The sequence below is a fragment of the Scomber scombrus genome, chromosome 6 (assembly GCF_963691925.1).
Source record: "Scomber scombrus chromosome 6, fScoSco1.1, whole genome shotgun sequence".
Lineage (NCBI taxonomy): Eukaryota > Metazoa > Chordata > Actinopteri > Scombriformes > Scombridae > Scomber > Scomber scombrus.
This window is the reverse complement of record NC_084975.1, coordinates 15,251,534-15,277,556: the sequence shown is the minus strand read 5'-3', so window position 1 is coordinate 15,277,556 and position 26,023 is coordinate 15,251,534. Positions and strand designations below refer to the sequence as shown.

The 26,023-nt window shown below is 40.7% G+C and overlaps 1 protein-coding gene across 1 annotated transcript in view; it reads left to right on the top strand.

Annotated features, from left to right (window-relative positions):
• The first annotated feature begins 8,162 nt into the window (after positions 1-8,162).
• Positions 8,163-26,023, top strand: part of LOC133981911 (transcription factor Maf) — a 50,242-nt gene continuing 32,381 nt past the window's right edge. Inside the window, exons 1-2 of the mRNA XM_062420784.1 lie at positions 8,163-9,414; positions 16,747-16,817. Coding sequence (XP_062276768.1) covers positions 8,438-9,414; positions 16,747-16,774 — 1,005 coding nt within the window. The 5' untranslated portion in view covers positions 8,163-8,437 and the 3' untranslated portion in view covers positions 16,775-16,817. The remainder of the gene's footprint in view (positions 9,415-16,746; positions 16,818-26,023) is intronic.

The following is a 26,023-nucleotide window of genomic DNA, read 5'->3' as shown; positions in this document are numbered from 1 at the left end:
GATATCCCCCAGATATATGACACTCCTGACAGCCTGAGAGGTGGGCGAGGAGGCGGGGGTTGAGCAGTGGGGGGCGGGGGGAGTTCCTCCTGCCTGCCTGCCAACACTTTACTCAACAAAATGTCTTCCTGACCACATAGATGCCAACTGCTGCCCACATCTCTCTTCCTGCAAAGGGATTTTAAACATCTTGCCAGGGAAAGATTATTCAATCTTTCAAAGTATACATCCAGTGAGAGGTCCAACAGTATTTTATGTTCTATGTTAACTATGAGCGCCCATTTTTGCCATTTTCTCATAGGAATAAACTCTGAAATTGTAATCACAGTTTTAAAATGAAAATGGTACGGCTTACCGAGAAAGAAACTTATATAAGCTCAGAGTAAGTACACCATTCGCATATGGATAATTGCCTGTGAGGGATTTCAATACAAATTGAGGCTCAGGAAGCGGATAAGCAACAGGAAGGGTGTCTCTGCTCCTGTGTAAGCATCCAAATCTACTGTGAGTGAGCAAAGAACCATGACTAACTCTTACTAAGTCTGTTTGTGCGTTTTTAGGAAAAGCTTAAAGATACTTTCCTCTCTTCTTCATCTCGCTCCCACTTGCTGTCATAACCTCCTTTTTCCCCCAAAAAAAAATATGTGTCTCTCTCAGGATCTCTGTCTTTTAGTCAAACTCAGAAATTAATACATCAATCTCCAAATGCTCCCACAGTTTTCACCCATCACCACAAAGTGTTAATTGTGTACATTTGTGAGCTTGATCAAAGGGTGCAGAGTGGAGATGAAGAAAAGGAAACGGGTGCCACTGGGTTCTCCAGACAGACACAACATGTCAAACCCTCCATTAAGAAGCCAGATTAACGCTTATCCCAGCCCTCCTCCTGCTCTCCTGCTCCTCCCTTCTCTCCCTCAAAACCACATTTGATAAACATCTCATTTCCACACTCAATATTGCCATAATCAAAGGTCCACCTATTACAGGAATCCTGTTCATCATCCCGCTTCAGTCATCCCTCGGTCCAGTAACGATTAACCTCTTTTCCCTCTATTCTTCTCCCTCAGTCTCCCTCAGAGATGTAAGAATCCCAGTGGAAGTGCATTTGTCTCCTGGCATTAATCTAGCGGAGATATAAAGGATTGTTGTATGAGGCTGTGGTGTCCTGTGGGCTGTATTGTCTCTACATCTTCCTCTCTGACAGAGTGCAGAATAACGCAGAGAGATGGGGCTTTAGTTTGACTGCTCTCTCACACACTCCTCTGCTTACTAAGAGCTATAGGCAAATGATTCTTCTTTTTCCGGGGAACAGATGAGGGGATTATCACAGGGAGGTTAAAAATTAATATTTACATTAATCTGCAATAATCTTAAATCACACTGCACGCAGGGGTGTTTACATTCTCATCTTTCCCTTGGCTAAATCTTTAAAGGGACCAACAATGAGAGCATGTGAGGAGAGACTTCAGAGGAGGTCCAGTGTAGGAGAAACAAGTTGGGTCATGAGGGGTGCTGTATTAGTGATGTGTACTGTATGATAACCACTGGGAAAACTGCTCTTTCTGTATGTCATTTTGTACATTATGTTGTTTTCTAGCACCCATTTTAAGCGTTCGTTACCATACCATAGTTACCATATAACTTACAATATTTTTAATATTTATTCACTGTTTTATTATACATTTCTTTTTTATATCATTTTTCACTGTCTTCACCTAGAAAAGAAAGTATGTACATGTAAACAATTCCAATGCACGTTTTCACTCAATTGTAATCCTTTAAAAAAGTAGTTCAGCCTCAACCAAACTATTTTCATTGTTATTCAAGGTTTATTTTTCTAAAATTGATTAATAGTTCAGTTTATAAAAAATATTGGATCCAAGATCCCAAAGTGATTTTGTCCGACCAACCAAATATTTACAGTGATACACAAGCGAAAAGCAGAAAACATTTGAGAAGCTCAAACCAGCGAATGTTCGGCCCTTTAACCTGATAAATGACTTAAACAACTAATCAATTCTCCAAATTGTTGTTGATTAAGTTTTTGTCGGTTGACCAATTGGATAATTAGTTAATTGCTTCAGCACATTTAATTTGAACCCTTTCCTGTTGGTTCAGCTGTATTTACCAAACAAACATTTTGTAAGAGAAGTCATATAAGAACATGAAATTGACAAGAGAGCTTCTGAGTCACTGGAACAGAGAAGGTGTGTCAGTACTGGTGAGTAAATCTCTGGACTCAAAAAGAGTTTATTCAGAGAGCTCTGCCTGCATATGTACGTGTGTGTGTGTGTGATTTTATTTTATTGTTTAAACATGGGGTGATGATGTGGAGGAGGTGAAGGAGGAGAAACAAGACTCCTTGCACCTCCTCTCTGTAGGATGGTGCAGCTCGATTCTGACTAATGTGGAAACTTCATATGTAGATGAGTCACATTAATAATAGCACAGAGTGGCCACTGTGGACATTAATAACAGTGTACAGTTGAAAAGAGCATATAGCGCAGTATATATACTGGCCACATCAATAACAACTCACAACAACAACCTCCAGCTGCATCATGAATGATCATACCAGTGTGTAGAGTCACACATGCATACTGTTCTTATACTATTATATTACAAATATAAGAGCAGCATAGTGGCTCAGTAGTTAGCAGTGTCGCCTCATTGCAAGAAGGTCCTGGGCTCAAACCTTGGCTATCCCAGGTCCTTTCTGTGTGGAGTTTGCATTTCCTCCTTGTGTGTGTGTGGGTTTTCGCTAGGTGCTCTGCTTTCCTCCAACATTAAAACACATGTATGTTAGGGTAATACTCCTGTCAGTACCCCTGACCAAGGCACTGGCAGAAGAACTGGAGTTGGTCCCTGGGCGCTGCACTGCGGCTACCCACTGCTCCTAGTGTGTGTGTGTGTGTGTATAGGATGGGTCAAATGCAGAGGATCAATTTCCCCACGGGGATCAATAAAGTACTTCTTCTTCATCTTCTTCTTCTGAAAACAGGAGATCACAGCCATGAGCCATGAAAAGCTAAAATTCAACACACTACATCCCTATACCCTTAGGGAGAGCTTTAGAAGCTTTCAGAGAAAACAAATATCTGTGTACCATGTATTGTTTCTGTTGTTTTTGGAGGAGTGTTGACTTCTTACCTGCTCCTCCACATGCTGTGTGATGCACGTTGGAGATAGCTAATGAGGCCAATAATGTAGCAGTGTGTGTCTAATGACAGAAGATGAGCTCAGGCTCCGTAAGAGTTACGCGTAATTGTTGTGTGTTTGTGAGTGTTATATGTAAACATGATTATATTAGTAAACCATGGAATGTTGAATCCATGATAAAGAAAATCTGCAACATTGAATTTTGCATTTTCATTCTCACAAAGCCCTTGAAAACCATGAATTTTATAGACTTAATTGACGTGTGAATGGACCCATATCCCTTCATCGTGTTACCTGCTTACTCCAGACATCATATTGTTAACTACATACTGGAGTGCATCTTTTTAAGTATAACAGCAGTGCATCCCATGTTACAGTGAGACAGAGAGCAGATGAGACTGCTCAGACAATGCCTGTGATGTCCACCTGCTGTGAAAGACAATAACCAGATGTGAAGAGGAGAGTTTGACACATGCAAGTCTGCTCATTGTGGCCAATTACCAGGTTGAAGCATCCTTCTGGCAGGCACAGAGCCAGAGAGAGACAGTGTGTCACAGCCTGGGTTTCTAATCAAGTGCATTCAGTCATTTGAATCAAAATCGTACGTTGCCCTGGTGTACTGCTCTGCATAATGTTTCCATTTTTAGACTTTTGGGGTGTGATTAGCTGTGGTGATTTGGACTTGGACGTTTCTGCTACTGTTGAGTTTAACCAGGAAAACTAGATCAGAGAAAAACATTCCCTCATACAGACATACTATTGGTGAGCCCATGTCTTCTTCCACAATCTGTGTGTGTGTGTGTGTTTATCCTCCATTAACCATGATTTTTTTCTGTGTTTTTCAGCTTGTCAAGTCCACACATAAACAAACTGTTTTGACTCAGAGTCTCTTCGCTTACTGAGCAGGTAAATGGATCAAAAAGGTTGTAAAAGTCTGATTAATGCAGAGCTAGGGAATGAGGGGACATTGAGATAGAAAGAAAGAGAATGCCTGGGCCTATTCTCTCAAATATGGCACTTTGTTTCCATGAAGTGGAAGCTTATTATCTTAATATGCAATATTTTATCCCCCCCTGTAAAACGGTGGAAGAGGAAAGCACTACGCCCTTCTTCAAGCCACTCCTTCTAATAGCCTCTCACAGCTTCTCATTCTATTACAAAAGATACAACAGTTAGTTAAGACCCCACGAAACATTTCATTTTCTGTCCTGCTAATTAAATGTTCCTCAGATGAGCCCACTGAGCCCACTCTTCTGGTTGTTCCCCCATTTGGAGTGCCACCAGAGTTTAATATATGGCATTAAACAAGGATTGAGAATGAATATGAAGCCAACCTCCCATTGGGAATGTAATGAATGATTATAAGGCGTAATCTTGGTAATGCAGAAATCCTTTAGTTTGGTTTCTGTCATTTTATTGAAGTTACTGTCTGTTAAATATGGTAATTTCTGTGGCTATTTTTGGCACACTTAAGATTTTGAATTGTGTGAGTAGGGTTATAAAATGCATATCTTGCATATGCATAAAGCAAGGTTTAATTAATTTTTTTCTGAAGCCTCTCCACCCACCATTTCTTCTTTTTTTTTGACAAACACTGATAATATTTCATACAGCATTAGGATCATATCATGGTGTTTACACTGCCACATTTGTCTTAAATGAAATGTATTCCTGCATGTTCTTGATTTTGCATACCTCACGTGTAGCTTTCACGAATAGATATGACTGAACAAACCTGTAAGCAAAACATTGCCATGATAAAGGTGGGTATCAAAGCAAACTACATACACATCTGCTCTAAGTGTGTAACTTCAGGCAAACCAAATGGTTAGCATGCTGAAAATAAAAGTAAGGTCTATTGCAACATGGCACACAAGTCATACTGTAATGAGGATGTTTTTTAATAGATGTAACAATTAGTAAAGTCACAGTACCAGTAAATCATGGAGAGGTCTGTGAGCACTGGTTATTCGTTATCCAGGATGCATCAGTGATCTCCTGGGGTGAACTCTGAAAGGTCAGACGGTGTCTCATTAACACGCACTGTAGCCAGGCTTCTCATGTAGGGGCCAGGCTTTTAACACAAAGCTGAGTTGTACACATGAGGCTGGAGCATTAGCAGGGTTACAAAAGACTTAACCTGGTTAATAAAATGGCGTGTTTTCATCCTCAGAGCATTTGAATGCAAAGATCTGGTTTCAAAAACAGAGACAAATATCAGTTTTGTACCATTATTACATGTAAAAATATTGTTAGAAAGTAAGTAATATTAGTTTTTGTACTGTATGTTATTCATATGGCAGATATACATTCGCTTAATTGTATTTATTATAATAATTTATTTAGTATAAGCAAGCTTGTTATTGTGAACCTTGACTACACTTTCATCCAAATGTGATGTAGTCTATATATTGAAAAAAGATTTCTCATTGGATGTGATGGTGGTAGTTCTCCATGCAGGTGTGTGTTTTTTTATGTACTTAGGTAATGTTCATCAACATTTTCCAGTGCAGTAACACTTCCTGCAGTCAAAGCTTATTTTATGATATATACCCAAATGCAGTCCCTGTATAGTGTGTGTTTGGGGGTGGAGGGATCATCCCTCATATAATAAAGACAGTAGTAAACTTCATGGCAGTAAGCTGCCTACATGAAACTCCAAAGGGAGACAGAATGAGTTGCAGACAGGACTATGAGCCCTCAGTAACACAGCTGATGCATTGGCTCTGGACTCTGCTTGTTAACCCTTGAGACTCCCAGACTGATAAATCCTGGTTGAAGAGATCTGGCAAACCCGGACCTCACACAGCAGCTAGTGTCCAGTGCTGTGTCAACTATGGACACCTGCATGAATTTAATTACTCTTTGTCTCTATTGGGGACTTGTGTGTAACTGTACGAGTTGAAAATCAAAGCAAAATTAACTGTGGTTTATGTCAAACTAAATCAAAGTGTGAACTTGTTTTATATATATTGTAAGGTGATGATAAATGATTTTAACAGGACTACAAGGAATGACATTTCACATTCCACAAAATGTCTATTCATCTGTTACTACACTGTAGTGCAGGAGACAACAAACATCTATAAACAACTGGAAAAAAGCATACTACCTTACATATGAGAAACATGTATTACTGTTATTCTCAAATTCTTCTCCTGTATCGTATTGCCAGTCTTCATTTACACTACAACAGCATACAGTATAGAAGCATCAGATGGGACACCTCGTCTGTTTAATATTTATTCAAAAAGCATCAGAGGGGCCTATGTTGTGTGTTCTAATGAATAAAACACGATGTTTATCCTCCCTGTTTAACGTTAAGTCCCCATGAACAGTCACAGGGACCAAGAGAATATTTACTTGTGTTGGGACACGGGGGAGTTGAATTATCTGCTGGCGGCTTTGTAGTTTTCTGAAGCTTCCCCGTGTGACATGTTCCAGGGAGAGTTCTTTTATTTACTCTCCAGTCCTCTGTGTATAGCCCTCCTTATTGTTTGTTCCTATGTGCCACCACTCCTGAGGACTGTGCTTCAGGAGAGAGAGAGAGAGAGAGAGAGAGAGAGAGAGAGAGAGAGAGAGAGAGAGAGAGAGAGAGAGAGAGAGAGAGAGAGGAAAGAGAGAGACACTGTGCTGTGATCTTTACATAGGATTGAGACTATAGACTCCAGAAGAACACAGATGGAGGTGTTGTCACCATTAGAAAAAGGATTTTATGTTGACAAGCTTTTACAAGCATCATGGGGCATGTGAAAGAAAAATCGGATTACACGTTTCTCCTTAATTAAGAATGATGTGTGTATAGTTTACATTTTTTTGTCAAATGTAGTGTAGTTTTTTGTTTTGAACCCACAAATCTACTTTTTCTCAGCAGGATTAATGAAAGTAAATTCCTTGTTCACTAATCTTGATAGCCAGCAGTAAGATAAACAGAGAACTGATGAAACATAGAGCAAAGTGATCAAACATAATTTTTTCCACTTAAATGTGAAATACATTCGTAAATATCGAGAATATCGGACACATCCACTCAACAGCCTTCATGAAATCTTTCTTTATGCCGAAAGGTGGCGACATTGGGTTTCCAATAGATGTCATTCAACCAGAGCCGTACCATGCCTTTTCCAAACATATTCAACTTTCTGCCATTGCGATCTGCTCAATCTGCGATCTGTTTTGGCGATTATTTTAATGGTATATAAGCATTTGTCCCTCTGTGCCAATCATTAAAAGGCATTCCGATGCTTTTTAATAATGTTTGGCATGAAAGGGATGTTGTGCTGCCTAAGAAGAGTTTCTGATCAATCTCTTTGTTAATTAGCAAGTTGCCTACAATTAATGAAAAACGTTTGTATACAAATTTTGTATATAAATAAACACATAATTTGAGGGCAGGATTAAGAAAAGGCTGACCAATCGATAGAAAACGCTGAAAAAAACAAGATTGTTGAAAAATCTGACTCAATAATGCAATTCAAATTATATATTAGGTGACTATTCTGATTTTTTTTAAAAACAACATTAAAAACAATGTTTAATTTAAATTGCCTCGTAAATGTAATAAACACATGCATATTTACCATCTACCATCTTCTTTTAATGCTCAGAATCTGTTTTCTTTTTACTGTCTTCTTTCATTTCTATGTAAAAAGGATAAATACTGAGTCTCGTGTGTCAATCTTGTGATGGGCTTGGACCGTACAGAAAACTTTGGTTTCTACACTATTATGCTAATTACGTCCCCGGGCTGCGCTGCTCATTGGCTGAGTCTCAGTCAATTTCATATTTCAGTCCTGACGTCAGGACGCCTATAAAACTAAGCAATGCTTTTTAACTCGTGGGCTGACTGATCCCTTAGAAAAAAAAAAATCTATCAATCCTTGGGTGGAGTTTTTTTCCCCCCTGTTCTCCACAAGGCAACTATTTGCCGGGACACGTACGTGAACCTCCTCAATTTGGCGCACTAATCCTAAAAGGAGCCATGAAGTGTTAAATGGTAGAAACAGAGAGAGCGGCGCTCAGACACCCGCACGCTGGGAGAGAGGGAGGAAACAGCGCTGCTCCAATGCGTCTGTGCAATACAGACTGAAGAAAAAAAAAAAACTTATCGACTCACAAAACCAAATCCTGCGCTGCGCAATTAGTGCGAGAAAATCCACTTTTTCCTCCGGTTTTGAAGAAAATAAATAAAGAAATCAAGCTGGCTCAGTGCGTGTCTCAGCAGCCCACGTTGACAGGTGCTCCTCACCCCCTTTGGAGGACTGTCAACAGCAAGAGGATGGCATCAGAGCTGGCAATGAGCAACTCCGACCTGCCCACCAGTCCCCTGGCCATGGAATATGTTAATGACTTCGATCTGATGAAGTTTGAAGTGAAAAAGGAGCCGGTGGAGCCCGATCGCAGCATCAGCCAGTGCAGCCGCCTGGTCGCCGGGGGATCCCTATCTTCCACCCCGATGAGCACGCCTTGCAGCTCGGTTCCCCCCTCTCCAAGCTTCTCGGCGCCCAGTCCGGGATCAGGGAGCGAACAGAAGGCGCACTTGGAGGATTTCTACTGGATGACCGGGTACCAACAGCAGTTGAACCCCGAGGCTCTGGGCTTTAGCCCGGAGGACGCCGTAGAGGCGCTGATCAGCAGCAGTCACCAGCTCCAGACCTTCGATGGCTATGCCAGAGGGCAGCAGTTCGGTGGCGCAGCCGGGGCAGGAGGCGCCATGGCCGGGGAGGAGATGGGATCAGCGGCCGCCGTGGTGTCCGCGGTTATCGCTGCAGCTGCAGCTCAGAACGGGACTCCCCACCACCATCATCACCATCACCACCACCACCACGCAGGAGCACACCACTCGTCCTCCGGGTCTCAGTCCGGCGGTGGAGCGGGTGGAAACCACCAGCACCTGCGCTTGGAAGATCGGTTCTCGGACGACCAGCTGGTGACCATGTCCGTGCGGGAATTGAACCGGCAGCTCCGGGGGGTTAGCAAGGAAGAGGTGATTCGTCTGAAACAGAAGAGGAGGACGCTAAAGAACAGAGGCTATGCCCAGTCCTGTCGGTACAAGCGGGTCCAGCAGCGGCACGTCCTGGAGGGAGAGAAGACGCAACTCATTCAGCAGGTGGACCACCTCAAGCAGGAGATCTCCCGGCTGGCCAGGGAGAGGGACGTCTACAAGGAGAAATACGAGAAGCTGATCAGCACCGGCTTCAGAGAAAACGGAGGATCCAGCAGCGACAACAACCCCTCATCCCCGGAGTTTTTCATGTGAGTCTCGGCGCTGAAAAGTTTTAGTAACCGACCATCACAAAGAAACAAAAAAAACTTTTGATTAGCGCGCAGTTAAAAAAATAGGTTGTGCGTTCTTGTGCTGAAGTTGTTTTGTTAAACCGTTAGTTAAGGACAACAAACAGATTTCCAATTTTCTGTATTTCAAAAGTATTTTCTTTCAGGATGAGGATCTTTATGTATTATCCCTTTTTATGATTCATAAATAGACCTGTTTAGAGGACTCTGAGTAGGAGCTTGCTCTCCAATAATATTTTAAAGGAAACTTGTCCAATTCGTGATGTTTGTCTTTAGGCGCACTGCATAAAATTACTTATCATCTTGCTTCATTGGTCCGCTCTCATCCTGCGCCTCGTCCATCCTGGTCCCTTTACCCCAAATTTGTTTGGTGAAGTTAAAACTCTCCTCAGGCACAGCAGCTTTAACTTTGATGTGAATTTATTTTTGTTTTTCTGTTCAAATTAAATTTATTTTTGATATGAATTATCTCATTTTTTCATATCATCCATCCTGTGTGTCCTGTGAAAAACATCCAAACTCTGTTACACCAGAAGTTTGGGAAATTGATGTCAAACAGACTGTAACAGTTATGGGAAGCCATGCATGCTGGTCATGTACGGGTTGTGTTTTTACTTCTTTTTTTCCTTTTGTTCTCCTTTTTTGTGAACTTGTGTATAATGACTGTATTATACCATGACTGTATTGTTCAGCCTCATCACCTTTTTTTTGAGGGGGGATTTATTTGTAAAAAGAAAAAGTGAGAAACAAGTACATTCATCCGTCACTTTGCTTTCATGAACGTTCACCGCAAACATGGACCCTTCAACACTTTATAGGCTTCTTCTGGAGCCCCGTGGGGAAAATGACATCGTGAAATAAAGCAACGTTGTGCTCCTTATTGACAGACATCATACTACCAAGGGGGGCGGCATTAGGATATATAGCAGCAATTATTATTTTGTCCTGACGAATGCACAGACTAAATAGATTATTGCAATCAACAAGTGGGGTTGAAGATAAAATGCTTTGAACAGAACAGAATCAAGTTATGATCCCAGCATGCATGTCCAGAAATAAATGAGGAATAGGCAACTTTGTCACTCAAAATTGTTGCAACATATGATCTACTCTTTCAGCAGTTCATTGTTCATGTATTTCCTTTCATTTAAGGAGCTTAATTAACTTTACCCAGATTCTTATGGGTCTTATTCGGTTGACTAAATAAACTGTGAACTGTTTGGAAATGGAAGTTTAATGTTCACCCGGTGTTGTAGAGTAAGTGAGTAAAGCCTCATGCGGCCATACATCTTTTGTGATGCCCTGGATTTCTATACAGTAAAAATGTATTGTCTGGACAGTACAGTTAACTGGCAGGCAGCGTGTTCACTCTTAAAATGGAATTTAATAAATATACCATTCATCAATAAACCTTCATGAATCGAAACAAATATTTTTCTCCTGAAAATGTTCCTTTTTTGTTCTCTTTTAGTTCTGCACGTTGTTGTTGTCACACACCAAAACTCTCAGTTTTATGTCCTCTCGGTCGAAAGTGAAATGTAAACAGTGGAAGGAAATGCCAGCTATAAATGTCACTGTAATTCTCATAAATATCTGGTTTGATTTGAAGCGCAATACAGATGTTGTGCACAAAGAGCGTTATTATGTATTATAAGTCCAGCTCTGATATGAGTAGGTGTTCATTTAATTTTATGTTTTGACTAAATCAGTGTTTTTCATGTTTATTTTAATGTTAGAGAATAGACGGCGTATTATTTGTTTTTTTCTTTTCTTTTCACACCTTTTGCTTCTAAAGATATAAAAGTGGCGGCCTTCACCTGTTGCGTAATAAAAGGCAGAAAACTCTTAGATTTCCTTTAACAGTATGAAGAATATCAAACCACAATGCTCAATAATTGTAATGATTTTTCCCTCTCTGCTGCAGGTGTCCTAAAAACGGCCGAGTCAATGATTGATTTTAGAGTAAACTTTCACTTTTTACTCGGTAGCTGTCCACTTGTTGAATTTAACATCGACCAGAGATAAAGGTCTCCTTGACAAAAAATATCAAATTGTTTGTTTCAACAAAATGCGGCAAATGTATGATACAACCTAAATATGCCTAAATTTAAATATATGAATTTTAAACTTTCTATAACGAATTCTGCAGTATGTGAAAATTGTATTTAGGCCTATGCAAACACTGAATCATAACACTGGTGATACATCGCATTATTTCTGATTACACTAAATGACACTTATAGAGTAATATGACAATTTTGCTGTGGTAATTACACGCGAGGTATTGTGGTAATCCACCACTTTCGCTTCAGTATAAAGATCCGTTGTTTGACTGCTGAGATAAAAATGCTGATAGGACTACATAAAAGCCACAGGAGACATTTCAAGTAATTCGGATTTGTAGCGACTGACAGGTCCAGCAGCCTGCAGTGTAACATGCCTCTGCTCTGGACTGACTCTGGCCTGCAGAGCGTTTTCTGCTCCTGAAACCAGCCCGATTAACTCAGTGCATCCTAAAGAATTGTATGGTTCAGATAAAACCTACACGGCGTCTGGGGCTGTGCTGCTATACAAGGTCACATCCACCACAATGCATGCTGCTGGAAATTGTGTGTGTGTGTGTGTGTGTGTGTGTGTGTGTGTGTGTGTGTGTGTGTGTGTGTGTGTGTGTGTGTGTGTGTGTGTGTGTGTGTGCCTGGAGGAAGGCTATTACCTGTTCCCACTGCAGGACCTTTGACAGTCTGAGTGCTTGCATGTGCAAGATGAGGAGCTGTTTTTTTTTCTAAATGTGTGTGTAGCTTGTGGAAACTTTAAAATATGTACCACATCAGTGACCCGTTTGAATGCAGAGCTGAAGACAAAGCAGACTCTCTGCTAGCTGTGTCTCTCACCTGTACAACAACGTCACACACACACACACACACACACACACACACACACACACACACACACACACACACACAAACACACACTCATATGCAAGTCACCTGGCTCCTATTGGCTCCCATGAAAGCTCGGAATTAGGGACAAGATGGGAGAACATGATCGTCTCATGCCTGGAGGAATGACTTTCTCTGTGATTAAAAGTGAGTGAGAGACAGAGACAGAGCAAGGAAGAGAGAGAGAGAGAGAGAGAGAGAGAGAGAGAGAGAGAGAGAGAGAGAGAGAGAGAGAGAGAGAGAGATGCTGTCTGCCTTCCTGCTCCTTTCAGATGATAAACGATCAGAGATGTGTCCTAGCTGAGAGGAGAGGGCCTTTTAGTGAGCATGTGTCCACTAATTTATGGCCCTGCTATCTGATTAGGTCAATATAGTGTGCTATTTAATTACATTTGTGTTATAACCTAGAACTGGAGATGCTATACTTGTTTCATGGCACCTCTTTCTTCTGTGAGGCAGATAGGATTAGTTAAGTTTTCTCGGGGGGTCTCAGGATTTTGCTCAGGACGGTCTTACCTGGAATCTGCCCTCGCATCAGCAGTGTTGTGACGTCTGCTTTGTGTCATGGTTCATATGGTTTTTGCCCTTGTGTTCAGTACGTCAGTCTGATAAAGTGGAACATTTGCTCATCATTGTAGAGGCGTGCATGGAAATTACGCGGGGCACTTTGTGCTTGCGTGTATATGTGTGTGTTTTGACTTCTAGACACACCAAGGGGCAGGAGGATTCAGTAGCACTGATTCACTTCCTGTGTTGAAGGAGGACAGGAGGCACAGGAAACAACATTTCAGCACTTCCTCCTCATTTTTCAGCACTCAGATTCACCGCTCTATCTGTGTGTTTTTATGTGTACAATATGAAGGAGAAAACACACACTCAGACCACATTATTAATCTTATCAATATGAACTGTAATTCTATTCTCCAGTCCAGTATATTGACTCCTACACTGTAATCATTTGCAGTCTGTCCAATGATTAGGTTATTAAAGATAATGTAGTTGTCTGCTGTCACAATATTGGACTCTCCCTTTGAGGTCAACTATGGAAATCACTTTGAAATTTATCAGTATTGACATTTGAATCATCATCGTGTACTTTGCTTTAATGCCTCAGAATTAATAGGACAAAGGATGTGCGCACTGTTTAGTGTCTATTTGTGTGAGTGCTCAATAACCACCCAGCATTGTCTTTTATATGACCTTGTGGTGGAAGGGTGTTATGTGCTTTACCTGAGTGTATTAAATCTATTGAAATGACATTGTGATGCTTGTCCTGTAGCTTTTTATGTCAATCAAAAGGAAATCTTGATAAAAAATAAGCAGAAACAAATTAAGTTAATATTTTCTCACTCAAGTTGCTCCAATAGTTCCTCTTATATGTTTGTTTTTGTATAATCTGTTTAGCAGTAAACTTAAAATACAATCGGAATATTTATTATTCATTAGAACATAGAGAATCTATTATGTAATCTAAGTTATCCCTTATAGTTGAAAAAAAAGTTTTTTTATCACAAAAATATTTGTTTTATAATAAGTGTTAATCTCATTTTGCGACACAGGGGTTCCTTTTCTTTATTCCCTGTAAACGCCCTTCTTCTCATGAAACACATAACAGACCCCAAAGGGTTAAAAACATATTCACATTCAAAAGAGGAAACAATTTCAATCTCTTCCACTCAGTCCACATCTGCATCACTCCACGCGATAAACATTTACATTTAAAGTGATTTAAATCAGCTGCATTTATGTTCCTCTGTGGTCCGTCCATCATCTAGACCTGCAATGCCAGAGCTCCTCTCCCTCTCCCCCTCTCTCTCTCTTCTCTCTCTCTCTCTCTCTCTCTCTCTCTCTCTCTCTCTCTCTCTCTCTCTCTCTCTCTCCTCTCTCTCTCTCTCTTTCTCTCTCTCTCTGTGTCTGTCTTGCAGTGTCCTGAGTTATGTGTCATTTATTTGAAACCCTAATAATTTAACTTGTCCCCTCCTGTTGCGGGCCGTGCATGTGGCAAGAATGCAGCAGCTGTAAAGAAGGTCTGTGCTGCAGCCTCTGCATGTATCTTATTGGCTTTAACATGGTGATTTTTCCAGCAAATAGAAGCGTGGGGAGAGTGGAGATAATGTGATTGTCTGAATCCAATCCTATAGTCTCGTGTTGAATTGAGATTACTGTAAACGCTCAGCTGTAAAAGAATGTGCACATACTGTAGGCGCATGAAATGGGACTCATGTTTTGTGTATGTTGCACTAGGATTCAAACACTAGATTTTTTATTTGCTTGCATAAGAAGCTCTCCCCAGAATGCACCACTAAAGGGCATAGATGAAAGCTAATTATGCTTTAATTATAAGTGATCACAATATTCTGACTCACGGATAAACATAGCTGCGGCTGTGTTGATGTTTTCAACTGTGCTTTCAACAGTGAGTTGAGTTGCAGGGCACAGAGTCAGTGGAGTGGTGTGTTTTGGACCGCAGCGAATCTGGTGTGTGTGTGTTTGTGTGTATGTGTTTGTTTGTGTGTAGGTGTGTGCTTGTGTGTATGGTAAGGTGGTGGTGGGGGGGGGTTTGAGTGCAATTATACTAATATTTGTCTATGTGTGCGTGTTTAAGTTTGATCGTGCATGAGCTTGTGTTATGCAGGGTGCTGGAGCCAAGCCCGACCCCTGTGTGTTTTACCTGCATCTCAATGAAGCAAGAGAGGTGATTTACCCTTCTACTGCAGTCAGACTCCTCTCTCTCTCTCTCTCTCTCTCGCTCCCTCTCTCTCTCTCTCTCTCTCTCTCTCTCTCTCTCTCCTCTCTCTCTCTCTCTCTCTCTCTCTCTCTCTCTCTCTCTCTCCTCCTCTCTCCTCTCTCTCTCTCTCTCTCTCTTTCTGTCTCTCAGCCAGTCAAACAGACATTGATCTCTTTGCCAGGCAAGGTGACCCACAGTGTTGTTCAGCTCTTCCAAAGTCTCCCCTCTCCCTTTCATTTGTACCTGGGAAAGGCCTTGACCCCACACACTGCTGCCATGTAGCAGCACTCTGCACGTGGACCTCACTTCCACTGTATCAGTGTGTTTGTGTGTGTGTGTGCCATTGAGTTTGCAAGAATTCACACAGAGTGGACACGTGTGTGCAAGTATGCGTGTGCACTGAGCTTGTGTGTCTGAAATGTCCCTGTGAGTGACTGTATTTATTCATTTCTACGGGGTTGAAACTGTAATATAGCTAGATCTGGGAGTCTGATCTCTCCATGTCAGTGTTTCAGAGCACTTTTTGGGCGACGGCAGCCCTCTCTCTGTTGTAGGTCTGTCACTGGGAGCTCCTATGTAGCTGAATGGGTCAAAGTCCATTTGGCCTCAGTGTGAATCGGATTACAGGGAAATGAATGGTTCTCATTGTTGCTTAAAGATGGATTGAGGGCATTAATATAGGCCTATTTTGTCGCTCCTTCGACTCATTTCTCACTTTTGAAGCATAGCGAATAGATTTACAGGAAGATTCCTCAATGTGTTTTTCTCTTTATCTGCACACTTGAATGTGAAATGTGTGCAAACAATGCTAACGTGTGCACATGCTATGTTCACACACAATGCCCTGCTTCCAGACATGCAAATGAAAGTAAACTTCATGAACTGACTGACCTCAGTGCTTGATTAAGTCTTTTTTAAATCATATATTTCATCCATATTTTTATTCAGTGGTTGGAAATATTGCACTTCACGTAGGATTTGCAGTTTTATAAGATCGTTTGATACTTTTGAGCAAGTCATCAAACTTGTTGACTAATTTAGACACTTTTGCTACATATTGATTTTGCTTTACAAATGCATTGCAGTGTGTGTGTGTGTGTGTGTGTCTCTCTTTTAAAAAAATACGGTTCATTTATTTTATTACAAAAAAATTACACTGTCTGTTAAAATCATTACATATTTGATAGATATAAAAATGTTAATTGATTTATATCAATTTAATTTGATTAAATATTTGATTGATTTTTAGCTTTGGTGTGTTGTGTGTTTGTTTGTTTTGATACTGTCTATTTCTTAATGAGTTCTGCTCAATATATATGTGATCATTCTGAGTCTATGCTAATAATTCTTTATCTTATATTTTTATTTATTGATTATAATTTCAAATTGCATGATAATATGATATGAATTCAACTTGTGGGCCAGTGCCTAATGCCTAAAATTAATCACGCAATGTCTCAAAAATAACTGTAACTCAACTTTTTGCCTGCAGTAATATGAAGCTCTCTTTTAAATTCAAGGCCAGTAATGGAACAAAACTAATCTGTGTTATATTTACAGTGTTTCTCACATTGTTCAGAACAGAGTGTAGTTTTTATAATGCATCTGTTTTTCATCTCTTTGCAGGACGTCGAGAAAATTCCTCCATCTGTGATAGAGAGCTGTCATCTCTTCATCCCGCCACCCTGGAGTCTGAGGTAACCTGCTCTTCACTCCCAATGTCCATATTTATGATTCAAATTCTTTAAATACATTTTCACTATTAGACCGAACAGAATAGAAATAAAATATTAAATGTATGTATTGAAAACATTCAGCGTTCAGCACAAGTCTGACATGCTGAATTTTTAATGACACAGTTGTCTGCTGTGTATTCATCAAGTTACAGCACAAAATGTTTACAGAGAGCTTTTACTGATAATAACTTGAGTAACTTATTGATTATAAGTATATATTTGAGTTATTTTATATACATTTAAAATAGATTTATACAGAACAGGACTCAACCCTACCGCTTCATTTTGATTCAGGTTTATATTCCTCCCTTGTATTTAGAAACAAAGAGATGGGATGCAGAGAAGAACATTTTGAATATAAAATTAGGTATCATACACAATATAAATGATAAACAGATTTGGTATAATATTTCTTACCTCTACAACCTTTGCTTCTGTGTATATTGACTACTATCAGTTAGGTGGAAATATAGATACTCTAAAAAAAAAAAAGGCATTTTCTATTTTATCTGCTCTTCATTCACAATTCAGACTGTTTGAATACAGTCAACTTTTACAGGATCAAACAATTCAAACAAGACATTTTAATATCATCTGATATCAGTTTATAAATGATGAATGTTTGTGCAGCGTGTCCGACATAAAGATTTCTCTGTCTTATTTCTGAACAACTCGCAATCACAGACCACATGTTTATATTGATATCTTTTCATCAGGAAGCACTCCTTTGTGACAGCAGACACCTGGGGGGTTTATTATTAGATACATTTCACACTTCATATTTAGCTCTACGACAACCACACTCCTTCCTCTCACCATGTGTTGTGTGCGATGGTGTGCATCTCTCTGATTTGGGGCTTTGACAGTGCTGTTTGATTGAAGGGAGAGTGACATGAGCAGTGCTCATGGGATGAGGCCAAAACCTTTCACCTCTGTCCTGACCCTCTGACCTCCTTCGCTTATTCTGTTCTCTCTGCGGACACAAACACTGTACGTTTATTGTATTTCTGGCTGACACACAGATGGACGGATGTGGGGATTGCAGAGAACGGCAAAGGATGATAGACTGAGAGGAGGAAAGCAAGGACTAGTTTTTTTGTCACCAGTCAGAAAATGAAGGGAGAGAGACGAGGAGCTAAAGACAACTAGAAGGGGAGGAAGGAATCAAGGGAATGTTCGGGGAGGAGTTAGCAGATTGAGTAAAGGGAAGGCACCTGGATTTGAATGCAGACATGCATGCGAAGGTGAGAGGACAGGAGCAGGCAAGTGAAGGGAGGAAGGGATGGAAGGAGGGCTCCTGGCCATGGATGCAGACAGACAGGCAGGGTAACCAGAGGCAGGCGGTGACCTTCTCTGCTGCTGGAGGATCGAAGGCTTTATTTAAAGGCCTGGTCAATGCTGGGTGCTGCTGAGGTATCAACCTCTCAGCCAGGCGACTCATCACCACTGTAATACAACTCTCTAACCCTAACCTCCCTCCCACACACATACACACAGACACACACATATACAGGACAGAACACTCTCCGGACACCTCAATTTTACACTGTACAGTCGAGAGGCTGGACATAGGACACTACAGCATCAGCATTAGCATCAGCTAATTTTACTGTGAAGCAGACAGAATACTCTACTTTCCTTATGTGCTTAGCATTGTGAAGCTCATGCTTGTTTCGTCTTTGATATGCAAAACCATCGCGCTAATTTTTTTTATTGCTTTTTACCATTTATACATAGACTGCATAATACATATCTTCATATGACATATTGACACTGTGAGGATGGAGGTGGTGAAGGAGTTAAAAAAAGGACAGACTCCAGGCTGCTAAGGTAGGACACCTGCATCCATGTGTGTGTCTGCAGGAGCCCGTGTACGTGCGCTCGCATGTGTGTGGCTGCAGCGTTAGGACACCTGCATGCTTCAGCACTTTCTGGCTGTCAGGAGCTCCGAGGTCACAGGCAGGGGAGTGGAGAGGGCACATTATAGGAAGCTTCAGAGCACCCACCCACCCACACACCCACCACGTCTCCCCGATCCCCTTCTCCTTGCCGTACCTTCTACCACCCCCACTTCCTTTTTTTCCCCGTTATCCCCCGTCATCCCTCCTCCTGCTCCTACCCGTCTTCCCCTGATGGTGACGGGGTGAGTCGGTCACTTGAGGGGGAGGGGGCACAGGTAGGCAAGGTGCCTCTGTGGCTGACAGCAGGCAGGTCAGGTTTTTGTAGACACGGCAGGAGGAGGAAGTACACATGCGCACATGCACACAGACACATCAAGTTGTGTGTTTGCATGTTAAATGGGGGAAAAGGGAGAGCATATATATAAGTGATTGTATGGACATAAGGGCTGTGAAAATAGAAACCTTTGTACACCTAAAAAAGCAAAAACAAGGCTTGTTGTTCCGGGAAAAATATAAATATGAAATAGAGAGAGGACAGATGCTGTTATATCGTTGTCTATCATTTTTGTCTGCTTAAACTTGTTAATCTAGGCAATTGGAATCAAACTACACTTTCAGCTTCTCAGAAAACATTCTGCAGGAAATGTGTGTGTCATAATTCCTAATATTAAAGCTACAACATGACTTCAGATGATAAACAATACATTTTTATGTAAGACCCTCACAGAATTTCAACATTAAATTGTCACTTAAGACACTGCAGCTATTTCGTCTCTTATACTCGACCAGGATTTGCTCCATCCACTAGTTTGACACACTTCACTATCCGTCTTCTGCCAGGGATATATATAACTACTAGCTGCTGTGAGACTCGTTACAAAGTTACCATCTTGATAGTGACACAGACGTCATCCCTCTATCCAGAAAATCCAAATGACAAGGAGGATATGAACAGGATGTATGCTCATTATTAGGCCCGATCTGAAGAGAGAGGAAGCAAATAGAGTTAGGTTATGTGTTAGAGATAACAAAAACAGTTGTAAAGACACACAAACTGAACACAGAACAACTGTGTTTAGATTTGTATAGTTTTTAAAAATTGTATTATGTGTTTTTACTTTCCTTCAAATCACAGAGTAGCTGATACGAAGCAGCACCCTCAAGCCAGACCTCTAAACATCAACCCGTTCCTCTTTTCAACTTATGTTAATATACAATCTTCTCTCCCATGTTTCAGTTGTTTGCCTGGATTGTGTTGTTGTATTCAAACATAATTAGTTGTAAAGCTGTTGCCACTGAGTGTGTGTGTGTGTGTGTGTGTGTGTGTGTGTGTGTGTGTGTGTGTGTGTGTGTGTGCTTGTGTGTGTGTGTGCCTCAGAGCCACTGTTGTCCTCAGGTTGCGACTGTGTGTTCACAGCATGATTGAGAGAGGAACTTGCGATCAGCCGGAGGTTAGAGTGATAAAATGTATTCCCCTGAATCACCGCAGCCAGCAGCCCAGGGCCTTCCTCTAGCCCACAGCCTCTTTCTCCGTATACATACACACACACACACACACACACACACACACACACACACACACACACACACACACACACACACACACACACACACACACAAACACAGACTCCTTCCTCGCTCCCCTCGCATCACTATCCTCTCTTCTCTTTTCCCTGCGGTGACTGCCCAGTGCTAGCTGCTTAGCGTTGCAACCAGTGTCTAATTGAATTCTAACACTCCTGCGTTAGCTCTTGATGCTATAGAGATGTTAACACGGCACAATACTAACAGTCCTCAGGACGTGTTTCAACACCCAGCTCCTAAAGAGAAAATTAGTGCTAAGCTCACTCTGGCAACACATGATTTATTCAAAGCTCCAAACTATGTCTTCTGTATCCCCTAAAGGATCCTCTTTTATAGCCATCAGCAAATCAGCACTTCATATACACACATGCAGCACATGCAGAATATGTATTGTGGCGACGCCTTCAGTAGACAGAGAGTGTGTGTGTTTCCTCTTGCTTCTCATGCAAGTGTATCTATTGTCCCTTATATAAATGTGTCTCCTGGTCTCTCTGCATCCATATTGCTGGTGATGTCGTCCATCCCGTCTCCTTGACACCCCGACTTTTATTCTCTGGCTCTCAAACACTAGCTCTGAGCTTTAATGGCACATATTTTCTGGGCCCGGCTGAAACAGGATGCATCTTTTCCTTGTTAGCTTGATAAATAACCAGGCTGCTGGGAAAGTGCTGAATTTTAGCTTTCAGCCTCTATTTTCTGCTGGATGACATTAATTTTAAGTGCTGAGAAGGAGCTAACTAATACAGACAAATAAATAAGGAAGAGGAAGGGATGGTGCAGAGGTGCCGGAGTCACTCTGCTGTTACCTGTTTATACAGACATTTATATATGCAATATGCAAACCTGCACAAATATACAATACACACGAGCAACACAAAAGCAGGCACACACACACACTCACACACACTTTGTGCTTCTTCCAAATTGTGAAAATCATCTTGTCGCATTACTAGTGCAACTCCTGCACAGGCCAAATTGTATGACACGCAGTTAAATGGACAATCTCTGAGGTAAAAAGTAAGATTGACTGCATGCTTCATGATCTACTGTCTGTCTGTCTCCGTCCCACCTTTCTGTCCCTCTCATTCTGTCTTTATGAATTCTGGTTTTCTTCAGAAATGTGTGTGGCTTTCATGTAGTGGTGCATCACAGTTCACAACACTGTGAGTGAAAGTACTGTTTTTATGTGAGAATTTATAGACAACAAAACCAGATCAGGTTTAAATAGCTCATTAGGGGAGTGTAATTAAAATATTTAACCCTAAGATTAATAGTGGACATACTGTTGCAGAAAAGACTAAAAAGCCATTTTGTAACTATAAGACTTTAATTATATCATTTTTGCATTTCTGTTTATATGTGCGGCATTTTTTGCTTAAGTGCTACAATTGCCGGTTTCTGTGCAGTGACAGTCTGAGCAGGTTCATGTCCACACTTCCATGTGTTTCATGTGCAAACAACTAGAAGCATGTTTTTTCATAAAAGCTTCATTGCTTGCACTGTTTTTGTAGATAAGACAGAACTCTAGGCTTGACCAGCTTTTCTTTCATTCTTTTTTGATAAATGTTACTTTTTAAAATGGTTTACATAACCTACAAATGCCAGTTAATTTTACATTTAGAAAAATAATTTGTCACATGACAGCTGGAAACACAGCAATGAATATTTGTTTACTGCCAGTTTATAAACAAAGAGCACAGAGAGGAACATGTTGACAGAATACACACAGCACTGCTGAGGATGTAAATTAATTGTTAACAGAATGTGGCAAATTATACTTGTCATTATCAATTTCAAGTTATAACACACTCAAACGTTACAGTTTTTGTTGTATTTTTCCCTCTTTTTTCTATCATCTAACATGAATTATGTCATGTGCACTAACATTGGGTTTTGTTTTTTTGTTTGATTTTTTATTTTTTTGCACAAGTTCATGTTAGATACAGATAACACACACACACACACACACACACACACACACACACACACTTCTGTTGTATATAACACAACACAATGAAGTGGCTTTGGCTGAGACACCTCATACATTATTTTAACAATGTATAGTGCAGTGAATAAAAAGGTCAGCAGTTGAGAACTGGCTCCATGTAACAATAAGATGCATGAACGGGGCACTGCAGGCCCTTCAGTCAGCATTCTGCCGCTGAGCGCTGTGAGGAGGAAACACATGAGAGCTAGAATGATATAGTCTACTGTAGGCTGTGTGTACTGTGTGTGTGTGTGTATGTGTGTGGGGTGTGTGTGTGCACATGCAGTGTTTATGGTGCACTGTTGTGAAACACCTTATAACAATAGATTTACTTGGTCTATCATTATTGATTGTACATTTTTCCCTTTTGCCCTTTGCCTCACTTTGATAAATGTCTTTTATTACAACAACATTTTGCTTTTAAAGTGCATTGTGAGCTGAGATTTAGTTTTTAAAGCAATGCTTTTATTAGACCAATTCTATTTTTGTCAGTATCTGAACACACTGTAGTTCGGCAGATGAGATGGAAGCAGTGCGTGTTTCTGTTTGCAACGCAGGGTTTAATTTTCAGGGTGTATTTATCACACGCTGTCATGTTGCAGTCACATGACCACATGAACCACTGCCAGCAATTAAGGCTGATAAATCACTCATTTACAGGAAGAGGAGGAGGGCTGGAGTCAGGCAAAGAGGAAACGAGGGAGTGATAAGAAAGAGAGAGAGAGGAATATTGAATAGCCCGTACTCCTTCACAGATATTTTATTCTTTCAGTTTTTTTAAACCATGATGTTGAATGTTATTGTGTTTGGGCAGTGTAGTATGAACTGTTGCCAGTGAGGCTCATTGACTCGTACAGGCAGAGACAAAGAGACAGATGGTAGTCGTTTGTGTGGTTTACTGTGATTGTGACCTGACTGCACTGCTTTATTTACTGTCGGAGGTGTGTGTGTGTTCATGTGTGCAGCTGCATGCAAGCCTGCACAAGCAAATGCATTTGTGTCATGACAGAGAAAGAGAGACGCAAGTAGATGCAGAGACCATACATACACAGCCGTCAGCTCACTCTTGGGTTCCCGCTGATGGATTTCCTCTCGGTATAAACAGAAAAGCAAATACACTGATGGCTCTGCATGCAGAAATTCATGGTACCAAACAATACCGGAATTTAACTACTGTATCCTTTATTTTTGTCATAACATTTAATGTGTAGCTACCTTCTACTTTATTGTTATAAGGCAGAATTCAAATTCAGTCAGTCTTTTCTCTTGTCTTTTGACCTGCTGGCAGGGAAATGAAGATGTAACATATACTGTAACTGTAGACTTTAGTTGCTGACCAGACACAAGCCTGATCCTGAGGTCCTGGGATGTGAGCAGGTATAACCTGTGCAGCGACGGTATAAGTTACATCAGAATGTGTGTTTCAGCAGCCCAGGTCAGTGCTCTGCAGAGTCCTCAGCCTGCACACTAACTTGAAAAGGCTGATTAAAGATTCATGACAGAAAAGAAAAGTAAAACAGAGCACTCTTAATGGGGCTGGGAGAATATGGGGGGTCAACGAAGAAGAGCAGTGGGGATTTTTTTTTTTGTTGATTTTTTTTAAGACTCTTTTAAACTCTCATTCACTAAAGACAGTGGTCAATAACCTGCTCTTACAATGGGACCATTGACAGAAGTGGAGTCAGTCAGGTTTCTTGCAGCAAAGTGAACATGATAACAAAGATCAAGAAGATCAGCTGGGTGCCTTCCAGTGGGTGTTTGTCATTTACCGGCTTATTATGTTTTCAAATTAATTGCTGATTTCTACTGTGCAGAAGGAAGTCTTGTGGTGATGTAGTATTGATGCCATAGTATAATAAACATTGGCAGGACCTTGCTGTATGCGCTCTTACCAGTAGAATGATTATGAAAACCAGTGCCTGCTACTCGAGCAGCTATTCTGGGGAGAGAAATAAATTGTGTACACATTAACTGCACGAGAATACAAAGTCAACACTGTGACTGTGTATTTGCACTTGTGGGGTATATGACGTATTGCCAAAGACTGTGTGAAAATCTTTAATTTTTGCAGAAGGGGGACAGAAGTTTTTACAGCAAGTTTTTACATTCTCTCTGATCTTCGATGCCTGCTTGCTTCTAGTAACATCAGTATTGTAAGCTGTGTAAAATGTTAGAAAAGGGCCGTCTATGGGTTTTAGATATATTTTATGTGCTTATTTTTGTCCTTTTGGAGAGTACAATGGTCACAGACAATTGTTTCTATTCAAGATTGGGAGTTGATTATTATTTCCAATAATACAATGGAACAGGTTGGTGTAGCAGAACCTGAGAGTTTATTCAGTGAATTCTTTTGATTTGCTCCCTGCAGAACTTAATACCATCATCCTCCAAATCTCTGATTGCAAGTTTCTTTCCTACTGTACACATGTGAAGTAAGAAGGGTGCTGCCTACCCTTCCTTCTCTCTATCTCTCTTTGTCATCTGCCCTGATTCAAGGTTGACACACAAATGGACAGAAAGGGGTATGAGAAGGCGGAGGAAATGAGGGGAAGATGTTAACAGGGGAGAGGTGTGAACATGACATCCTGCAAAAACAGAAACTGTCTCTCTCTGTCTCTTTTTTCTCACTTTAAAACACACAAACATGAAGCTTTTTTTAAATGGTAGTGAACTAATTATCTGCTTACAAGAAATAAACATTTTCACAAAAGGGCAAAGGCATCGGGCTGTAAAACTTCACGTTTTTTATCTATAATAATCCATGTAAATAAATAAATCAAGTAAGTTTATCATACAGATGGATGCTTGCATGTATTGTCAATAATCCGTGTTTATTGTTACACAAGGGTGTGAATACTGAATTTGGCCACAGGCCCTAGCACCATCACCTATTACTCATAGAACAAATACATTAAGTAGACCAGGTTAAACACAACATCATAAAGTACAAAAATCATACAGCAGGTACAGTTAATGGTAACATTATTTTCAAAAAGGGCAGCAATCACTATTACATCTGTACATCAGCTCTTTATTGCGATGCCATGAAATCAGTGCTTAGTCTACATATTTATATTAATTGTTTAATCAACAATAGTTTCTCTAAGGGATTAAATGAAGTATTTGCCTACATTTCAATGACATGACAAGAATAATATTTTTAAACTTATTTCAGGGGCTCAGTTTGTTTTGAGGGGATTAAAGGTGCATCACAGTGTTCTGTACAGCACTTTATCTGGAGTAAATTTAAGGACCTGTGAAAAGTGGAATGTTATTAGCGTCAGACCACCTGGGGTGAACATTTGCAGCCTCAGACTGCAGACCCAACATACATCACTGTTTTTTGTCTCATTATTTAGTGTCACACACACACACACACACACACACACACACACACACACACACACACACACACACACACACACACACACACACACACACACACACACACACACATATGGCTCTGCTGCATCAATCTTTTGCATACCTCTTGTCTTATTGACATGTGGGCAGTTGTGCGTTCCTGCAGGGGGAGAGCTGGTTATTAAAGATGCCACAAGGTCATAAGTCAAGTACAGATTCCGCTCCTCTGGTCAGCCAGAGGTCAAAGGTTGGCAGGTTAGTGTCGGAGGCCATGATCATCACAGCTGATTGGTTTATCACAGTGCAGCCCACCAGTAAGCCAATGGCAATTT